Source organism: Lethenteron reissneri, unplaced genomic scaffold (genome assembly GCF_015708825.2).
Source record: "Lethenteron reissneri isolate LAM-NWPU_2019-01 unplaced genomic scaffold, ASM1570882v1 scaffold_1638, whole genome shotgun sequence".
Taxonomy (NCBI): Eukaryota; Metazoa; Chordata; class Hyperoartia; order Petromyzontiformes; family Petromyzontidae; genus Lethenteron; species Lethenteron reissneri.
In genome coordinates, this window is record NW_026891375.1 from 2,442,987 (window position 1) to 2,461,148 (window position 18,162).

At 53.7% G+C, this 18,162-nt stretch overlaps 1 protein-coding gene across 1 annotated transcript in view; it reads right to left on the bottom strand.

The window, feature by feature from the left end:
• The window catches only part of LOC133362963 (coagulation factor X-like), a 22,564-nt gene extending 5,436 nt beyond the window's left edge, over positions 1-17,128 (bottom strand). Inside the window, exons 1-2 of the mRNA XM_061581940.1 lie at positions 16,855-17,128; positions 1,713-1,882 (exon numbers count right to left, since the gene is read on the bottom strand). Of these exons, the coding sequence (XP_061437924.1) occupies positions 1,713-1,882; positions 16,855-16,918 (234 nt within the window). The 5' untranslated portion in view covers positions 16,919-17,128. The remainder of the gene's footprint in view (positions 1-1,712; positions 1,883-16,854) is intronic.
• Between the last annotated feature and the right edge of the window lie 1,034 nt (positions 17,129-18,162).

Sequence of the window (18,162 nt, forward strand, 5' to 3'; positions counted from 1 at the left end):
GTCTAGGTAGGTAGGTGTCTAGGTAGGTGTCTAGGTAGGTTGGTAGGTGTCTAGGTAGGTAGGTGTCTAGGTAGGTAGGTGTCTAGGTAGGTGTCTAGGTAGGTGTCTAGGTAGGTAGGTGTCTAGGTAGGTGTCTAGGTAGGTGTCTAGGTAGGTAGGTGTCTAGGTAGGTAGGTGTCTAGGTAGGTAGGTGTCTAGGTAGGTGTCTAGGTAGGTAGGTGTCTAGGTAGGTAGGTGTCTAGGTAGGTGTCTAGGTAGGTGTCTAGGTAGGTAGATGTCTAGGTAGGTGTCTAGGTAGGTGTCCAGGTAGGTGTCTAGGTAGGTAGGTGTCTAGTTAGGTGTCTCGGCAGGTGTCTAGGTAGGTAGGTGTCTAGGTAGGTGTCTCGGCAGGTGTCTAGGTAGGTAGGTGTCTAGGTAGGCAGGTGTCTAGGTAGGTGTCTAGGTAGGCAGGTGTCTAGGTAGGTGTCTAGGTAGGCAGGTGTCTAGGTAGGCAGGTGTCTAGGTTAGGTGTCTAGGTAGGCAGGTGTCTAGGTAGGTGTCTAGGTAGGCAGGTGTCTAGGTAGGCAGGTGTCAGAGTACAGGTGCAGGGGTGTCTAGGTAGGCAGGTGTCTAGGTAGGTGTCTAGGTAGGCAGGTGTCTAGGTAGGCAGGTGTCTAGGTAGGCAGGTGTCTAGGTAGGTAGGTGTCTAGGTAGGCAGGTGTCTAGGTAGGTAGGTGTCTAGGTAGGCAGGTGTCTAGGTAGGTAGGTGTTTAGGTAGGTAGGTGTCTAGGTAGGTAGGTGTCTAGGTAGGTAGGTGTCTAGGTAGGTAGGTGTCTAGGTAGGTAGGTGTCTAGGTAGGTGTCTAGGTAGGTGTCTAGGTAGGTGTCTAGGTAGGTGTCTAGGTAGGTAGGTGTCTAGGTAGGTGTCTAGTTAGGTGTCTCGGCAGGTGTCTAGGTAGGTAGGTGTCTAGGTAGGTGTCTAGGTAGGTGTCTAGGTAGGTGTATAGGTAGGTAGGTGTCTAGGTAGGTGTCTAGGTAGGCAGGTACTCACCGTCTCAGGTACGTTCTCGAACACCTCTCTCGCCTCCTCGTGCGAGCAGCTCTCCTCCACACACTCCCGCTCCAGGTAGGTGTCTAGGTAGGTGTCTAGGTAGGTAGGTGTCTAGGTAGGTAGTTAGGTGTCTAGGTAGGTGTCTCGGCAGGTGTCTAGGTAGGTAGGTGTCTAGGTAGGCAGGTGTCTAGGTAGGTGTCTAGGTAGGCAGGTGTCTAGGTAGGCAGGTGTCTAGGTAGGTGTCTAGGTAGGCAGGTGTCTAGGTAGGCAGGTGTCTAGGTAGGCAGGTGTCTAGGTAGGCAGGTGTCTAGGTAGGTGTCTAGGTAGGTAGGTGTCTAGGTAGGTAGGTAGGTGTCTAGGTAGGTGTCTCGGCAGGTGTCTAGGTAGGTAGGTGTCTAGGTAGGCAGGTGTCTAGGTAGGTGTCTAGGTAGGCAGGTGTCTAGGTAGGCAGGTGTCTAGGTAGGTGTCTAGGTAGGTGTCTAGGTAGGTGTCTAGGTAGGTAGGTGTCTAGGTAGGTGTCTAGGTAGGTGTCTAGGTAGGTGTCTAGGTAGGTAGGTGTCTAGGTAGGCAGGTGTCTAGGTAGGCAGGTGTCTAGGTAGGTGTCTAGGTAGGTAGGTGTCTAGGTAGGCAGGTGTCTAGGCAGGTGTCTAGGTAGGCAGGTGTCTAGGTAGGCAGGTACTCACCGTCTCAGGTACGTTCTCGAACACCTCTCTCGCCTCCTCGTGCGAGCAGCTCTCCTCCACACACTCCCGCTCCAGGTCTCCCTGGCGACGTTCCTCCAGCTTCAGGAGGCCCTTGTCGTTCGCGCGGCGCACGCGGCCCAGGAAGGCCTCGGCCTGGTCGGGACGTAGGACTGTGGGGGGGCAGGGGGGGGCAGGGGGGGCAGGGGGGGGCAGGGGGCATGGGGGGCAGGGGGGGCAGGGGGGGGCAGGGGGGGCAGGGGGGGGGGGCAGGGGAGGCAGGGGGCATGGGGGGGGGGGCAGGGGGGGCAGGGGGGCAGAGGGAGGGAAGAAAGCCCTCGCCATTGGACCAGCAGCATCATCATCATCAGTAGCATCATCAGCTGCAGCATCATCATCAGCAGCAGCAGCATCATCAGCAGCATCATCATCATCATCATCAGCAGCATCATCATCAGCAGCAGCGGCATCATAAGAAGAAGCAGCAGCATCATCATCAGCAGCATCATCATCAATCATCATCACCATCAGAAGCAGCATCATCATCATCAGCAGCATCATCAGCAGCAGCGGAATCATAAGCAGCAGCAGCATCATCATCAGCAGCATCATCATCAGCAGCAGCATCATCAGCAGCAGCAGCATCATCAATCATCATCATCAGAAGCAGCAGCGGCATCATAAGAAGCAGCAGCATCATCATCAACAGCAGCATCATCAGCTGCAGCATCATCATCAGCAGCATCATCAGCAGCAGCAGCGGAATCATAAGAAGCAGCAGCATCATCATCAGCAGCATCATCATCAGCAGCAGCATCATCATCATCATCAATCATCATCAGAAGCATCATCATCATTATCAGAAGCAGCAGCGGCATCTAAAGAAGCAGCATCATCATCAGCAGCAGCATCATCAGCTGCAGCATCATCATCAGCAGCATCATCATCAGCAGCATCATTATCAGAAGCAACATCATCATCAGCAGCAGCAGAAGCATCATCATCATCAGAAGCATCATCAGCAGAAGCAGCAGCAGAAGCATTAGCAGCATCATCAATAGAAGCATCATCATCAGAAGCAGCAGCATAATCAGAAGCATAATCAGCAGACGCAGCAGCAGAAGCATTGGCAGCATCATCATTAGAAGCAGCAGCAGAAGCAGCAGCAGAAGCAGCATCATTATCAGCATCATCATCAGCATCATCATCAGCAGCATCATCAGAAGCAGCAGCAGAAGCAACATCATCATCAGCATCATCATCAGAAGCATCAGCATCATTAGCAGTATCATCATCAGAAGCATCATCATCAGAAGCATCATCAGAAGCACCATCATCATCAGAAGCATCAGCATCATCAGCATCATCAGCAGCATCATCGCCCATTCATGGGTCGCCGGGTTCGTAGCACAGTGCGCTAACCGCTGCACCACCGCTCCTCCCAATACTCACAAAAGTCTCCCGTGTAGCCTCTAACAAGCTGTAGGGGCAAGTGCTACTCGCTACTCACAGCACTTGCCCCTACAGTCTGTTAGAAGCTACACGGGGGATCTTTGTCTGTGTCTACCTTCACAGGTGCTGCTGCTACTCGCTACTAACAGCACTTGCCCCTACAGTCTGTTAGAGGCTACACGGGGAATCTTTGTCTGTGTCTACCTTCACAGGTGCTGCTGCTACTCGCTACTCACAGCACTTGCCCCTACAGCCTGTTAGAGGCTACACGGGGGATCTTTGTCTGTGTCTACCTTCACAGGTGCTGCTGCTACTCGCTACTAACAGCACTTGCCCCTACAGTCTGTTAGAGGCTACACGGGGAATCTTTGTCTGTGTCTACCTTCACAGGTGCTGCTGCTACTCGCTACTCACAGCACTTGCCCCTACAGCCTGTTAGAGGCTACACGGGGGAGCTCTATCTGTGTGTGGGGGTAGCCCCGTAAAATCTGACTGATCCCGCTAATCTCTAACACGCATTTACTGCCCGTGACGATCAATTGGGATTACATCCACTGTTCCACTCAAAACATACAACACAACAACCGCCATTCGCCACTAAGTGGCGGTGACGTCACCACGACGCTTGTGCCAGGCCATGTGCACCTTGAGGCTACCACATGAAGTGTCGAACGGCCGCTGGCAGGAGGTCACGGGGCAGACCCAGCAGGTGCCACGGGTCGACTGACTGAGATGACCGAGATGACTGGCTGATGTACCGCCTGTGCCCCCTACTGTGCCACCTTGCTGTGCTTTAGCCACCCGGCGCTCCGCTCATTGTTGTGAGCGTCGCTCCTCCGCCCTCCGTTGTTGTTGGAGGGCGACTGCCTCCAACTGCCCAGTAGCGTCCTTCACGAGCCTCCTCTACAGAGGCCGATCTTGACACCGCTGGTACCAGTCATCGGCAAGTCCACCCAGCTCCACGTCCTCCTGTACCACGTCACTCCATCTCTTCTCGAGCCCGTGCCGCGCCCGTTTAGTCCCCTCGATCCGGCCGAACAAAAGCTGTTTGGGCATGCGGTGGCTGGACATGAAGGGCTACATGACCCAACCAACGCAGCCTTGCCTGTCGGAGGAACTCACTGATGGGGCTTTGTCCAGATCTTTCAAGGATTTGTGAGCTCCTCACACAATCCAGCCTGGTTAAACCCAGGATGGATCGTAGGCAGGCCAGCCTAAATGTTTCTAACCGGTGAAGATGTTCCATTAGGGTGGTCCACGTTTCGCAAGCATAGAGAAGGAAGGGAATGACCGTGGCTGAGAAGACCTGAAGCTTCGTGCGGAGCGACAGACCAGGTAGCTTCCACACAGCGTTATGCAACCGATGAAAAGATATTGCCGCTCGACTGATTCGGAGTGAGACCTCTGCTGTTAAACTGGAACCGGTCATAAGCACACTGCCCAGATATGGGAAACTCTCCACTCTCTCCACAACTGCCCCATCACCAATTGAGAGTTGTGGGGGTGGAGTGTCCGATGGTACAAAATACCCAGGCAGGTGCTTAGTTTTGGTGGGGCTGATGGTAAGGCCCCACCTCTTAGTGGCAAGCTCCAGGTTTAGCAGCAGCGCCTCCAACTCCTCCTCTGAGTGAGCAGCGATTACCAGATCATCGGCATACATAACGTGGTTGAGCAATAGGGAGCCATCCCTTGACCGCACCCGGGCATCGATCAGCCTCCCATTGTATCTGTACCAGATGGAAATTCCTCCGGTACAGCTATTGAAGTCCTCACGAACTACGTGGTCAAAATAGATGCTAAATAATGTGGGAGCCAGAGGACAACTCTGTCGCACCCCAAGGTGTACAGCGAATGGCTCCGACTCCCAGCCAAGTAGTTTTACCCGGGCCTGCTCACCATCATGAAGGTCCTTAATGATCGTCAGCAGAGGGTCAGGGACTCCTCTGTCAGCCAGGGTCTCTGGGGAGGTCTGGACCACGTACCCAAAGCAGCAATTGAAGCTGCATGAGTCACAGTCCTAAACCTTGCCCATTTACCCTCGATATCTGGAGGAGTGGGGGACGATGCCAACTTCAGCCACAAACGATTATGAAATTCTCCATTGGAACCTCAGAGTTATGTTTTTTGTTTGAATTATGACTGCAGGTATTGTGGTCTATGCAAACATGACTCCTTGTAAAAAAAGTGTCAGTTTTGTTGCCAGATAAAAGGGTAAAAAACCAATTATCGATTAAATTCTCGCTTGCAACTTTCATCAGCTAGCTGAGACCAGGCCACCTTAGGTTGGAATGGGGTCCTGGGTGTACACCCACCACCGTAGTGGAAGAATGGCAGGCGCATCTTACAGATGACAAGTCGATGGTCAGAGGGAAGATCAGCTCCAGGTGCAAGCATCATGACCAACTTGGGCATTGAAGTCACCCAACAAGATGACTCTATCCTGAGGGGCCACTTTAGCCAGCACTTGTGACAGGAGGTCATAGAAGGCATCTGACTCATCGACCTTGCCTGCATCCCTCCACGGATGTTCGCCTTCGGTGGGGGCATAAGTAACCACGACCACCACTCCTCGCCTCCGGTTGATGGGAAGGCGAGCCCAAAGTAGCCTGGGGCTTACAGCTTCCCACACCTCACCGCCACGCTCCCACGCCCCCTTAATTATTTTGTTCAGAAGAAAAGCCACTCCCTGTTGTTTAGTAATCTCCTGCCCCGAGTAGAGGACTGTCCACCACTCATAGTGGCAGGAGCCAGAGCCGGTCCACCGGACCTCCTGAATGCCACAGAGATCCAGGCGGTACCGGTCCAGCTCCCGACAGAGGAGTGGCAGCCTTTCCTCCGCAGTGAGCGTTCGAACATTCCACGTGGCCATCTGTAGTGGCTTTTTGTTGTTTCTGGAGTCGCCCCGAGGGTAACGATTCAATCTCCTGGCTCCGCCAATTGGGGTTTGGCCAGAAGACGTCATAGACGCCTGTCCCCCCGGGGCCTCCGGCAAAAGCTTATTAATTAGATATGTTAGACGTGGTTTAGTGGTAATTTATTGAAGGTGGAGGGGTTACCAGCCCCTCTCACCCGTCCAGAGCCCCCATTTAGCCGCTGTGATTGCTACAAATGCCTTGAGGGGAAAGGCCATTCGGAATTGGCCCTCCCCCCATGGCACTGCCCTTCCAGCACCACGAGATAGTAGGAGGTTGTTTTGCTGAACACATACATACAGACATTCACTCACCCACACACACACATACAGACACACACATACATACAGTCACTCACACATGCACACACACATACATACACTCACTCACACATATATACATACAGACATTCACTCACTCACCCACACACACATACAGATGTAGTGGGTTCAATTTAGGCGCACACACTTCTTGGGAGGCAACACTCATTTATTAATTAACACAACGTTTACTCAACAGTTACTCTTTCTCTACACATAGGGTGGTGACCACCGACCTACACTAGCTAACACACCGTTGTATTTTAGCCGCTCTCCAGCGTGACCCAGCCAGGTGGCTGCTGGCAGTCCGCTCACTGTAGGTCTTCTCTTCTGGCATCTTCACGAGGTGTCTTCATTCTTCTCAGGAACAGCCCTGCTCTGCCTTCACACCACCCTTATATCTCGTCTCTCTGGCGTGGCCGGCTCCGCCCAGGCCACGCCTCCCTTCCCAGGCCACGCCTCACTTCCCAGGCCACGCCTCCCTTCCCAGGCCACGCCTCACTTCCCAGGCCACGCCTCCCTTCCCAGGCCACGCCTCACTTCCCAGGCCACGCCTCACTTCCCAGGCCACGCCTCACTTCCCCCACCTCTGGGAAGGTCCGGATCCCTCCAGCACGTGACCCCCCAGGCACCCCCTTGGGGCCCCCAGCCCTCGTACGGGCCAACACAGTAGTGACCGTTCTGTCACTACATCACCCCCTCCTGTATAAACACACAGCCGTCCCCGGCTGTAACACAACTGTGAACATCGAAAAGGTGTGCCTCCGAACCAGCAACATCAATAAATGACCGGCGACCGATAAGAAATACAATCACGTAATATATACAGAATCGACGAGGGTAAAAGGGAACCGCATAGAAAACGGGGAATTAACAACAAATATACATGAAAACTGGCTAACCCACTTACGCTACAGCACAGCCCCCCCACCGTTAGAATCACGCATGCAATGACAGTCACCCGTTAGCACCCCCCCGCCTTTCCGACGTGGCGTCACAACCAGTAGCACGCGTCGGCCATATCGGGGGGGGGATTTCCATGTTACCCCCCCACCGCCTTTCCGACGCGGCGTCACAACCAGTAGCACACGTCGGCCATATCGGTGGGATTTTAACCCAGTCTCTATCCAAGACTCGCATCGCAGCATATAGCTGTACCGACCGAGCTGAGATGACCCAGTCTCTCTCCCAGACTCGCATCGCAGCATATAGCTGTACCGACCGAGCTGAGACGACCCATCGTTCACTCACTGCACAACATGCACCCTAACAACTGAGGGAAACAGTCTCAACGTAACAGGCCAACTCCACCCGAACCTTACGAATCTCCAGCCCACTGTTTCAACGCGCCTCAGAGGGTCTCAACCTCCGAGCCGTCAGGTCAAGCTGTCAGCCATAGCATGACGGGACCACCCTCCCTGAGCCATGTGAGCGCACAGCCCACAAGGCTAGACAAGCCACAGAGTGTCTCGCTCTCCGGGCTGTCAGGTCAAGCCGTCAGCCATTGCATGACGGGACCACACTCTCCGAGCCATGTGAGCGCACAGCCCACTAGGCTAGACATGCCACGGAGTGTTTCAATCTCCGGGCTGTCAGGTCAAGCCGTCAGGCACAGCATGACGGGACCACACTCTCCGAGCCATGTGAGCGCACAGCCCACTAGGCTAGACATACCACGGAGTGTTTCAAGCTCCGGGCTGTCAGGTCAAGCCGTCAGCCATAGCATGACGGGACCACACTCTCCGAGCCATGTGAGCGCACAGCCCACTAGGCTAGACATACCACGGAGTGTTTCAAGCTCCGGGCTGTCAGGTCAAGCCGTCAGCCATAGCATGACGGGACCACACTCTCCGAGCCATGTGAGCGCACAGCCCACTAGGCTAGACATACCACGGAGTGTTTCAATCTCCGGGCTGTCAGGTCAAGCCGTCAGCCATAGCATGACGGGACCACAACGTTCATGTTAGACACGCAACACTCACTGGGCCATCCTGGTCAGGACCTGCGCCCCAAGATAGTGACAGCCAGCAGCACAATTCCAAATCCCTGGCAGCATGTCACCATCGCAATTTAACACCATCACAACACATACAATTTGAATTATGATCCCCCACAGAACTAATCCAATGCCGAACAGGTACGCACAATTTTTTTTTTTTGACGATCCCGAATATTCAATGGTCACAACAATACACCTCACATCCCGTATCCGTACACATCATCTCCGAGACTCGCATTGCAGCAATGCAGCTGTACCAACCGAGTGGAGAGAGCAATGCAATTTGACGGCAATTAACGGAAACGCACCCCCGATCCATGTAGAACACAAGGAGCATTCCCGCACAAAAGACATCATCTGTGCAACAACGGACAGAAACCAACCAGTGAGTTTGAAACAAACCGAACCTGTCACTTCAAAATCCCCTTCAACATTAACCATGGGACTCAGGGCATTCGAATTTTGAGAGAAAAAAACTGTACACAAACCCCAAGAATCGCCGAATTGATTAATACAGTATATGCAGTATACGAAGTTCGTACAGTCAATCATTTGGCACAATGCACCATCCAGTCCCCACATGGCAACACACACAATCAATACTCCAGACAATCCGTACATAGTAAATAATCACAAGCAAGTACCCAACATTCCATACACTGTTAACAATGACGATCAAAGTTTCTGACAGTTGCAAGTGACAATCACGAGCGAAACTCCATACAGTATACACAATAACAATGGTGATTTCGCAACACAACGATGTAACAACACGAGTCATTAACACGGCAACATACAGGATATCCACGGAACTCGGGACACCAACAACGAATTAATCATTAACTACACGCAGAAGATACCGATCTCGACGCCGTAATTAACAACAAACACTGGTCGCCGCGTCAATTTCTCACGCACACAACCGGACGAACACGCTCCGCAACCCAGCGAGTAAAAAAAAACACACGATCGCAACCCGGCACACGCAAGATGGGTGAAAATTATTATTATTTTTCTTGGGGCCGGGTGCTTGTCATGTCATGACTCGCCTTGAAAACTGTGCATAGCAGAGGGCGGCAAGGTGGAGCACTGGGACGGCCCGAAGAATCTTCCATGGTGAACACGGCCTGCTCTTGCGAACGAACTCCCCCTCTGCAGGCGTTGATGTCGGCGGGAGCGGCATTTCGGCAGCAGGAGCGGCGTTTTGGTGGGAACAGCGCACCGACCTGCCGCCGAAATGGCGGGAACGGTGTTTTGGCGGGAACAGCGCCCCGACCAGCCGCCGAAATGGCGGGAACGGCGTTTTGGCGGGAACAGCGCCCCGACCAGCCGCCGAAATGGCGGGAACGGTGTTTTGGCGGGAACAGCGCCCCGACCAGCCGCCGAAATGGCGGGCCCACCGCGTGGCCCGCATGCCCGGGCCTCCCCCGCCAGCCCCCGCAGCGACGATGGTGTCCTCTCGCCGCGGCTCCATCGCTCCGTTCCCGATGGCGGCGAAGCAGCAGTGCGATGCAAGTCCCACCGCTCCGCGTGCAGCGCCATCTCTCTCTCTCTCTGTCACCGGGGCTGCCATCCCCGGGGCTGTCCGAAGGACGGTCGTCACACCATCCCCGTCGTACGAAGACGTCCAGATGAGTTTTGTATTTGTTTTTCGTGTGCCCATTTTACTTCCCCAGGATAACACCTAGCAATATTTATTTTTCCACAACTGACGCCAAATGTAGTGGGTTCAATTTAGGCGCACACACTTCTTGGGAGGCAACACTCATTTATTAATTAACACAACGTTTACTCAACAGTTACTCTTTCTCTACACATAGGGTGGTGACCACCGACCTACACTAGCTAACACACCGTTGTATTTTAGCCGCTCTCCAGCGTGACCCAGCCAGGTGGCTGCTGGCAGTCCGCTCACTGTAGGTCTTCTCTTCTGGCATCTTCACGAGGTGTCTTCATTCTTCTCAGGAACAGCCCTGCTCTGCCTTCACACCACCCTTATATCTCGTCTCTCTGGCGTGGCCGGCTCCGCCCAGGCCACGCCTCCCTTCCCAGGCCACGCCTCACTTCCCAGGCCACGCCTCCCTTCCCAGGCCACGCCTCACTTCCCAGGCCACGCCTCCCTTCCCAGGCCACGCCTCACTTCCCAGGCCACGCCTCACTTCCCAGGCCACGCCTCACTTCCCCCACCTCTGGGAAGGTCCGGATCCCTCCAGCACGTGACCCCCAGGCACCCCCTTGGGGCCCCCAGCCCTCGTACGGGCCAACACAGTAGTGACCGTTCTGTCACTACATCACCCCCTCCTGTATAAACACACAGCCGTCCCCGGCTGTAACACAACTGTGAACATCGAAAAGGTGTGCCTCCGAACCAGCAACATCAATAAATGACCGGCGACCGATAAGAAATACAATCACGTAATATATACAGAATCGACGAGGGTAAAAGGGAACCGCATAGAAAACGGGGAATTAACAACAAATATACATGAAAACTGGCTAACCCACTTACGCTACAGCACAGCCCCCCCACCGTTAGAATCACGCATGCAATGACAGTCACCCGTTAGCACCCCCCCGCCTTTCCGACGTGGCGTCACAACCAGTAGCACGCGTCGGCCATATCGGGGGGGGGATTTCCATGTTACCCCCCCACCGCCTTTCCGACGCGGCGTCACAACCAGTAGCACACGTCGGCCATATCGGTGGGATTTTAACCCAGTCTCTATCCAAGACTCGCATCGCAGCATATAGCTGTACCGACCGAGCTGAGATGACCCAGTCTCTCTCCCAGACTCGCATCGCAGCATATAGCTGTACCGACCGAGCTGAGACGACCCATCGTTCACTCACTGCACAACATGCACCCTAACAACTGAGGGAAACAGTCTCAACGTAACAGGCCAACTCCACCCGAACCTTACGAATCTCCAGCCCACTGTTTCAACGCGCCTCAGAGGGTCTCAACCTCCGAGCCGTCAGGTCAAGCTGTCAGCCATAGCATGACGGGACCACCCTCCCTGAGCCATGTGAGCGCACAGCCCACAAGGCTAGACAAGCCACAGAGTGTCTCGCTCTCCGGGCTGTCAGGTCAAGCCGTCAGCCATTGCATGACGGGACCACACTCTCCGAGCCATGTGAGCGCACAGCCCACTAGGCTAGACATGCCACGGAGTGTTTCAATCTCCGGGCTGTCAGGTCAAGCCGTCAGGCACAGCATGACGGGACCACACTCTCCGAGCCATGTGAGCGCACAGCCCACTAGGCTAGACATACCACGGAGTGTTTCAAGCTCCGGGCTGTCAGGTCAAGCCGTCAGCCATAGCATGACGGGACCACACTCTCCGAGCCATGTGAGCGCACAGCCCACTAGGCTAGACATACCACGGAGTGTTTCAAGCTCCGGGCTGTCAGGTCAAGCCGTCAGCCATAGCATGACGGGACCACACTCTCCGAGCCATGTGAGCGCACAGCCCACTAGGCTAGACATACCACGGAGTGTTTCAATCTCCGGGCTGTCAGGTCAAGCCGTCAGCCATAGCATGACGGGACCACAACGTTCATGTTAGACACGCAACACTCACTGGGCCATCCTGGTCAGGACCTGCGCCCCAAGATAGTGACAGCCAGCAGCACAATTCCAAATCCCTGGCAGCATGTCACCATCGCAATTTAACACCATCACAACACATACAATTTGAATTATGATCCCCCACAGAACTAATCCAATGCCGAACAGGTACGCACAATTTTTTTTTTTTTGACGATCCCGAATATTCAATGGTCACAACAATACACCTCACATCCCGTATCCGTACACATCATCTCCGAGACTCGCATTGCAGCAATGCAGCTGTACCAACCGAGTGGAGAGAGCAATGCAATTTGACGGCAATTAACGGAAACGCACCCCCGATCCATGTAGAACACAAGGAGCATTCCCGCACAAAAGACATCATCTGTGCAACAACGGACAGAAACCAACCAGTGAGTTTGAAACAAACCGAACCTGTCACTTCAAAATCCCCTTCAACATTAACCATGGGACTCAGGGCATTCGAATTTTGAGAGAAAAAAACTGTACACAAACCCCAAGAATCGCCGAATTGATTAATACAGTATATGCAGTATACGAAGTTCGTACAGTCAATCATTTGGCACAATGCACCATCCAGTCCCCACATGGCAACACACACAATCAATACTCCAGACAATCCGTACATAGTAAATAATCACAAGCAAGTACCCAACATTCCATACACTGTTAACAATGACGATCAAAGTTTCTGACAGTTGCAAGTGACAATCACGAGCGAAACTCCATACAGTATACACAATAACAATGGTGATTTCGCAACACAACGATGTAACAACACGAGTCATTAACACGGCAACATACAGGATATCCACGGAACTCGGGACACCAACAACGAATTAATCATTAACTACACGCAGAAGATACCGATCTCGACGCCGTAATTAACAACAAACACTGGTCGCCGCGTCAATTTCTCACGCACACAACCGGACGAACACGCTCCGCAACCCAGCGAGTAAAAAAAAACACACGATCGCAACCCGGCACACGCAAGATGGGTGAAAATTATTATTATTTTTCTTGGGGCCGGGTGCTTGTCATGTCATGACTCGCCTTGAAAACTGTGCATAGCAGAGGGCGGCAAGGTGGAGCACTGGGACGGCCCGAAGAATCTTCCATGGTGAACACGGCCTGCTCTTGCGAACGAACTCCCCCTCTGCAGGCGTTGATGTCGGCGGGAGCGGCATTTCGGCAGCAGGAGCGGCGTTTTGGTGGGAACAGCGCACCGACCTGCCGCCGAAATGGCGGGAACGGTGTTTTGGCGGGAACAGCGCCCCGACCAGCCGCCGAAATGGCGGGAACGGCGTTTTGGCGGGAACAGCGCCCCGACCAGCCGCCGAAATGGCGGGAACGGTGTTTTGGCGGGAACAGCGCCCCGACCAGCCGCCGAAATGGCGGGCCCACCGCGTGGCCCGCATGCCCGGGCCTCCCCCGCCAGCCCCCGCAGCGACGATGGTGTCCTCTCGCCGCGGCTCCATCGCTCCGTTCCCGATGGCGGCGAAGCAGCAGTGCGATGCAAGTCCCACCGCTCCGCGTGCAGCGCCATCTCTCTCTCTCTCTGTCACCGGGGCTGCCATCCCCGGGGCTGTCCGAAGGACGGTCGTCACACCATCCCCGTCGTACGAAGACGTCCAGATGAGTTTTGTATTTGTTTTTCGTGTGCCCATTTTACTTCCCCAGGATAACACCTAGCAATATTTATTTTTCCACAACTGACGCCAAATGTAGTGGGTTCAATTTAGGCGCACACACTTCTTGGGAGGCAACACTCATTTATTAATTAACACAACGTTTACTCAACAGTTACTCTTTCTCTACACATAGGGTGGTGACCACCGACCTACACTAGCTAACACACCGTTGTATTTTAGCCGCTCTCCAGCGTGACCCAGCCAGGTGGCTGCTGGCAGTCCGCTCACTGTAGGTCTTCTCTTCTGGCATCTTCACGAGGTGTCTTCATTCTTCTCAGGAACAGCCCTGCTCTGCCTTCACACCACCCTTATATCTCGTCTCTCTGGCGTGGCCGGCTCCGCCCAGGCCACGCCTCCCTTCCCAGGCCACGCCTCACTTCCCAGGCCACGCCTCCCTTCCCAGGCCACGCCTCACTTCCCAGGCCACGCCTCACTTCCCAGGCCACGCCTCACTTCCCAGGCCACGCCTCACTTCCCCCACCTCTGGGAAGGTCCGGATCCCTCCAGCACGTGACCCCCCAGGCACCCCCTTGGGGCCCCCAGCCCTCGTACGGGCCAACACAGTAGTGACCGTTCTGTCACTACACAGACACACACACATACACTCACTCACACATACACACACACAAATACACACTCACACATACATACATAGGAAATCACTCACACATACATACATACAGACAATCACTCCAACATACATACAGACACACACTCACACATACATACATACAGACACATACAGACACACACATACAGATACACACACACTCGTACATACAGTAAACAATAAACATACTAATACACGTCATCACCAATACCAAAATGATAACTCTAACCATCATCATCGTAGCCACCACCAACACTCTCACCACCACCACTCTCACCACCACTACCATCACCACCACCACCACTCTCACCACCACCATCACCACCACCACAACCACCACCACTCTCACCACCATCACCACCACCACCACTCTCACCACCATCATCACCACCACCACTCTCACCACCACCACTCTCACCACCACCACTCTCACCACCACCACTCTCACCACCACCACCACCATCACCACCACCATCACCACCACCATTCTCACCACCACCATTCTCACCACCACCACCACCACCATCACCACCACCACCACTAACCACCACCACCACCACCATCACCACCATCACCACCACCACAACCACCACCACTCTCACCACCACCATCATCACCACCACCACTCTCACCACCACCATCACCACCATCACCACCACCACCACTCTCACCACCATCACCACCACCACCACTCTCACCACCATCATCACCACCACCACTCTCACCACCACCACTCTCACCACCACCACTCTCACCACCACCACCACCATCACCACCACCATCACCACCACCATTCTCACCACCACCATTCTCACCACCACCACCACCACCATCACCACCACCACCACTAACCACCACCACCACCACCATCACCACCATCACCACCACCACAACCACCACCACTCTCACCACCACCATCATCACCACCACCACTCTCACCACCACCATCACCACCATCACCACCACCACCACTCTCACCACCATCACCACCACCACCACTCTCACCACCATCATCACCACCACCACTCTCACCACCACCACTCTCACCACCACCACTCTCACCACCACCACCACCATCACCACCACCATCACCACCACCATTCTCACCACCACCATTCTCACCACCACCACCACCACCATCACCACCACCACCACTAACCACCACCACCACCACCATCACCACCATCACCACCACCACCACTAACCACCACCACTCTCACCACCACCACCACCACCACTCTCATCACCACCACCATCATCACCACCACCACTCTCACCACCACCACTCTTACCACCACCACCATCACCACCACCATCACCACCATCACCACTATCACCACACCACCACCACCACCATCACCACCATCCCCATCACCACCATCACCACCAACACCATCACCACCACCACTCTCACCATCACCACCATCACCATCACCACCACCACCACTCTCACCACCACCACTGTATCACCATCACCACCATCATCATCACCGCCACCACTCTCACCATCATCACTCTCACCACCATCATCACCATCATCACCATCACCACCACCATCATCATCATCTTCTCTACCACAATAGTCAACCACCACCACCATCATCACTCGAACCACCATCACTCTAACCACCATCACTATCATCCTAACCACCACCACCACCATCACTCTCACCACCATCACCATCACCACCACCACCACCATCTTCATCTTCTCTACCACAATAGTCACCACCACCATCACCACTCGAACCACCATCACTCTAACCACCATCACTATCATCCTAACCACCACCACCACCATCATCATCTTCTCTACCACAATAGTCAACCACCACCACCATCATCATCTTCTCTACTACAATAGTCAACCACTACCACCACCACCATCATCACTCTAACCACCATCACTCTAACCACCATCACTATCATCCTAACCACCACCACCATCATCATCTTCTCTACCACAATAGTCAACCACCACCACCACCATCATCTTCTCTACTACAATAGTCAACCACTACCACCACCACCATCATCACTCTAACCACCATCACTCTAACCACCATCACTATCATCCTAACCACCACCACCACCACCATCATCATCTTCTCTACCACAATAGTCAACCACCACCACCACCACCATCATCTTCTCTACTACAATAGTCAACCACTACCACCACCACCATCATCACTCTAACCACCATCACTCTAACCACCATCACTATCATCCTAACCACCACCACCACCATCATCATCTTCTCTACCACAATAGTCAACCACCACCACCACCACCACCATCATCTTCTCTACTACAATAGTCAACCACTACCACCACCACCATCATCACTCTAACCACCATCACTCTAACCACCATCACTATCATCCTAACCACCACCACCACCACCATCATCATCTTCTCTACCACAATAGTCAACCACCACCATCACCACTCGAACCACCGTCACTCTAACCACCACCACTATCATCCTAACCACCACCACCACCACCATCATCATCTTGTCTACCACAATAGTCACCCCCACCACCATCATCGTCATACTCACACAAGCCTTGCACAATCACCGCCGTGGTGGCTATGAGGACCACCAACACCCCTGCTGCCATCATGGCTCTCTCCTGCCGACGTGATGATGCTGGTGATGGTGGTGGTGATGGTGATGTTGGTGGTGAGGATGGTGGTGAGGATGGTGGTGGGGGTGTTCGCGTCCTGGGTTGTGCGACTTCTCTGGCGCGTGAACAGCGCGTGGGTGGTGGAGGGAGTGCGTGGATTAGTGGGTGGAGGGGTGGGGGAGTGAGTGAGTGTGTGAGTGTTTGTGTTGATGAGTGTGTGTGAGAGTGTGTGTGTGTGAGTGTGTGTGTGAGTGCGTGGATTAGTGGGTGGAGGGGTGGGGGAGTGAGTGAGTGTGTGAGTGTTTGTGTTGATGAGTGTGTGTGAGAGTGTGTGTGTGTGAGTGTGTGTGAGTGTGTGTGAGTGAGTGTGAGTGTTTGTGAGTGTTTGTGAGTGTGTGAGTGAGTGTGTGTGAGTGTGTGAGTGTGTGTGAGAGTGTAACTGTGTGTGTGTGAGAGTGTGAGTGTGTGTGAGTGTGTGAGTGTGTGAGTGCGTGGATTAGTGGGTGGAGGGGTGGGGGAGTGAGTGAGTGTGTGAGTGTTTGTGTTGATGAGTGTGTGTGAGAGTGTGTGTGTGTGAGTGAGTGTGAGTGTGTGTGAGTGAGTGTGAGTGTTTGTGAGTGTGTGAGTGTGAGTGTGTGAGTGTGTGAGTGTGTGTGAGAGTGTAACTGTGTGTGTGTGAGAGTGTGAGTGTGTGTGAGTGTGTGTGAGTGTGTGAGTGCGTGGATTAGTGGGTGGAGGGGTGGGGGAGTGAGTGAGTGTGTGAGTGTTTGTGTTGATGAGTGTGTGTGAGAGTGTGTGTGTGTGAGTGAGTGTGAGTGTGTGTGAGTGTGTGAGTGTGTGTGAGAGTGTAACTGTGTGTGTGTGAGAGTGTGAGTGTGTGTGAGTGTGTGAGTGCGTGGATTAGTGGGTGGGGGGTGGGGGGTGGGGGAGTGTTTGTGTGTGTGAGTGTTTGTGTTGATGAGTGTGTGTGAGAGTGTGTGTGTGTGAGTGAGTGTGAGTGTGTGTGAGTGTGTGAGTGTGTGTGAGAGTGTAACTGTGTGTGTGTGAGAGTGTGAGTGTGTGTGAGTGTGTGTGAGTGTGTTGATGAATGTGTATGAGTGTGTGTGTGCGTGTGAGTGTGTGTGTGAGTGTGTGAGTGTTTGTGTTGATGAGTGTGTGTGAGAGTGTGTGTGTGTGAGTGTGTGTGAGTGTGTGTGAGTGTTTGTGAGTGTTTGTGAGTGTGTGAGTGTGTGTGAGAGTGT